This window comes from Gavialis gangeticus, unplaced genomic scaffold, assembly GCF_001723915.1.
Source record: "Gavialis gangeticus isolate Ggan-Ray unplaced genomic scaffold, GavGan_comp1, whole genome shotgun sequence".
NCBI classification, from domain to species: domain Eukaryota; kingdom Metazoa; phylum Chordata; order Crocodylia; family Gavialidae; genus Gavialis; species Gavialis gangeticus.
In genome coordinates, this window is record NW_017729023.1 from 999,695 (window position 1) to 1,003,739 (window position 4,045).

At 46.5% G+C, this 4,045-nt stretch overlaps 1 protein-coding gene across 1 annotated transcript in view; it reads right to left on the minus strand.

Moving 5' to 3' along the window:
- CUNH4orf22 (chromosome unknown C4orf22 homolog) overlaps positions 1 to 4,045 on the minus strand; it is a 627,069-nt gene that overhangs the window by 601,749 nt on the left and 21,275 nt on the right. The window contains exon 2 of the mRNA XM_019516732.1: positions 2,020 to 2,163. Within this exon, the coding sequence (XP_019372277.1) occupies positions 2,020 to 2,163 (144 nt within the window). The remainder of the gene's footprint in view (positions 1 to 2,019; positions 2,164 to 4,045) is intronic.

Here is a 4,045-nt window from a genome sequence, read left to right on the forward strand (position 1 = left end):
CACACCCACACCCTGACACCACAACCCCCCACTTATACACCTATACATACCCTATTGACTCGCCACACACCCTCACAATCACCCCACACTCCTCCATACATACATACCCAACCACACTCCACACCCCCACAGTATACAAGAGTAAAACTTTATTTTTGAGTTATTATGCAATTATTTCTATATACAGTATGCAAACACAAATCATGACAAAAATCTTTTTTGTAATAAAATCAAAATATGTTTATAGTAGGTGTTTGACTTTTAGTATACAATTTGTTTTTTTCTGGTTCCAAGATGGCAATGCTCCCCTCCGAAAAAGAGTACTTCTAGGGGGAACAGGGAGAGACTTCCAGTGACAAAGGTGAGGGGTTATGGGGCGGACTTCTGGTCCAACCAGGGGGTGGAGCACCTGTTAAGGGGACTACCCTTGCAGCCCTCAGCAGCTCACAAAAACTCATTAAACAGCCCTACAGTCAAAATAACTGCCACTCCTGATCTAAAGGCAGTAACTAATTCAGATCCATATTATAGATGCTAGCATTAAAGCAAATTATTTCCACAAATCCTGGATATCTTATCAGGGGGTACCATCTAGCTTAAATGCTGTTCATGCAAAATAAGTGTAAGGGTGGGATTTTCAAAATAAATTGAGCTATGTTCCAACGTTCAACAGGACTTGGAGACCTAACACAGAAAGGAATCATCTGGGTCCTTAAATCTAGTATTAGAACTGCAGACAGCAATGAAATAAACATTCAGTCCACAAGAACAGCTACCCCATATCACTGAAATGCAATTACATATGGAGCCCTACCTCTGTTTAAGAGTAATTCCTTTAGTACAGTGTCACCAGTCAGAGCAACCAACTGGCTGCTTACCTAGGAAGCTGGGTAGTTTCCACCCAAATTGGCCCCAGCCCATGAGGAAAAGTAGCCCAGGAAGGGCTGGTGACAAGTTAAACTTACCTGCAAGTACTGGAGCAGAGAAACAAGAGCAGCATGCACTGCCATCATGCCATTTTAAAAGCACATACTCCCTGTTCATTGGAGGATGCCCAGGGAGTGACACAGAAAAGAAGCACCTGGAGGCAGAGGGAAACCAGGAGTTGGAGGTGGCAAAAGACTGCCAGGAGCCAGAGTGGGAGGGAGGCAGCTGCAAAGAGCCTCTGTGCTCCAACCTGGACCCAAGCCCATGCTGCAAAGCTGGGTGGAGACCACAGGAAATACACCAAGCTCCAGTAAGCCCAGAAGCAAGAGGCTCTGGAGTTTGAGTGAGGAAACTTGTCAAGGGAGGACTCAGGAGTCCTCACTCACAGAGTGGACAAGCCTGAAGAGTTAAGAGAATTGCAGGACTACAGACCTGTCGGCAGCAATCTGAATGGGTCACATAAGTCCAAACCTTGCATAGTGCCAGGCAGCAGCAATGCAGCCACAGCTTCCACCTGCCTGGCCCCAGCACAGCTGCCCTCCAGCTGAAAGCTGCGCTCATGTAGGGTACTGGGAAAAGCTGTGCCAGTACAACTCCCAGCTGCCTAGCCCCAGCATGGGTGCAGGCAAACCCCCTCACTGCTGACGCACCACTGAAGCCACCCAACCCACACCAGCCTGAAGCTGGGTTGTTCTAGCCCACAGCTTGAAAAGGCAGCTGGGCCCTACTTTAGCAGGTAAATCAATTTACTTCAACTTCAATCTACAGAAAACATCTGGGTGAAGTTAAAGATCAGCCCTTTCCAGTGCATCATGTTATAAGGATACAAGTAAGGAAAATCTATACTGCTTGGTCATTCATTACAATTGATTGATGGGCCCAACATAATATGTTACTGTTTAGGTTTCAGAAATTAGCTATTCAAATGCAACCTGTCAGATGCAAGCATCTTGCAGCACATTTATTTCAGCTCCTAATCTTCACAACATACAAACTTAAGATGTGACCTCACCCAAACAACGTGCAGCCCATCCTATTCTTAGGATACTCTACAAAACATGGTCCTCTGATACAGCTGCAGCATTCACTCACTTTTGCTGGGTTCTTTCAGAGAGCCTTGAAGCTTCTGCAGCTGCTTTTCTTGCTTCAAACTCTTCCCTTTTCAGCACCTCACCGCTTCCCCGGAATCCCAGCTCCACCAGCTGGCGAGCCATCTCTTCATTCTGTAGGAGCAAGGAAAGGTCAGCTTCACCTCTGAAAAAACAGCATCCATTTCCCAACCACCAGAAATAAACATCCCAAGCTGGGGTGATGGTGGGAGTATCTTTCCATTCAACAGTGGCCAGAGAAGAATAAAGAAATATCATTACAGGTTAACAGCCACTTCCTCTGACAGCAGTTGTTGTGTGTGGCACTTTCACTTCTTTTTCTCCTATAACACCACCATCCCCACTATAGGTAAGAATACAGCAGAGTCACATGAAGCCTAAGAAAACATAGGTTCTCCTGAAGGGCAAGTAAAGACTTCTAGTCATGTTTAATCAGTTTCTTCACTTAGAGCTGCTGTCATTTCACAGAGAGCTGTAACCAAAAAAAAAAAATTATTTGGAGAAAATTCTGTATACAGATCATTCCTTTAATGTGGCTCCTTCGCTGGCAACTAAATGTATGTACTAAAATGTATCCCTGCTGGTTGTTAAGGGTCAGGGAATAAGAGGGAAAGGTGCCCATGGTGGGAAACAGCAGGTAGGTTAGTCCCTTGATCATATGGAAGCCTTGATATCTGTGTAGCTCTCCAGACACCTGCAGAGCAAAAGAGCAATCAGGAAGTGGTCCACAGTCTCTTCCCAGGCCCTTTAACTGCCCATGTTGCAACAGCAACAAAACACTATACTGCCCAAAACTTTTTTTGTGGGTTGCTTATAGCTGTGTAAGGAAGAGACAGCATTGCTGAACTGATCAGGAGCAGCTTGGGAGTTATTCACATTCAGAAAGAGCTTAATGAAGTGCCCTGAGCTGTTCCCTGACTCCTTTATTTCCCCTTCTAACCTCCAGGACTGTGGTACTAGTATGAGACATGTGGGGGGAGCTACAAGGAAAATAAAAGCATGTACATCCTAATCATTCATTACACAGGCAAAGCTTCTACTTAAAGTCTTTAGCTTTTGCGAATATAGTCATGTAAAGCGTCGTAACCACATCGTACATCCGCTTTGATGTGCAAGTTTTCCTTTCCTAGTGTGGCCTTTTCCACAAAAGTGAACTAATGCTTCCACCTAGTGGCAAGAAACCAGAGCAAACTTTCACTGCATCTTCTGCAGGTTTGAGTCACAACAGGTCAAATATTTTCCTCCCTTCTGGAGTTCAGAGGGAAGGAAATGAAATATGGCTGAGGAGTAACATAAGAAGGAAGTAGCATATAGGGTGGAATTTCCCTGGGAAATTAGGGTTGCTCCTCACATCAGTTTCTGCCTCTTACTCACTGCCACTGCCTCTTACTCACTTTGGCAGGAGAACCTAACCACTGTGCCACCTTTTTTCTGGTGATCTGACAAGAAAAGGGGAGAGCAAGACACAGTGCAGAGATGGGCATCTGTGTAGAAGCTGAATGAGCCACAAAGCTGGACTGCAGACTCCTAGAGCATGCCCAGATGATCACGCACATGTGGTCTGCAGTGCCTCAAACCTGTTTGTGGCACCACAAACCACACAAGGCAGATGTGCAACTGTGCTCTGCGCTGCAAATCTGTGCAGCAGAGTGAGCCACCAGAAACAGAGCTTGGCCATACAGAGCCATGCTGTGGCTGCTGGCCAGGCTCAGAACAGCTGGATTAGTACTGCTGCTGCCCCAGAAGGCACCCAGGGCCCTAGGTAAGACTGCTGGGACCAGCACAGGTGCTGTCCCCACCCTCCCCTACCCCATCCAGGACAATTTGGTGCGCACTAAAGAGCACCTGCAGGGGCATGCCCTAGGGCACAAAGCAGTGGCACAATTGTGTGCCACTGGAAACACATACCTGCATATTGGGATGCGCTCTCAGGTGGGATCCAATAGTAATCCATCCCTGTGAGGGAATCAGAGGTCCAGAATCCCAAGAGGGGAAGTGACTGCCTTATT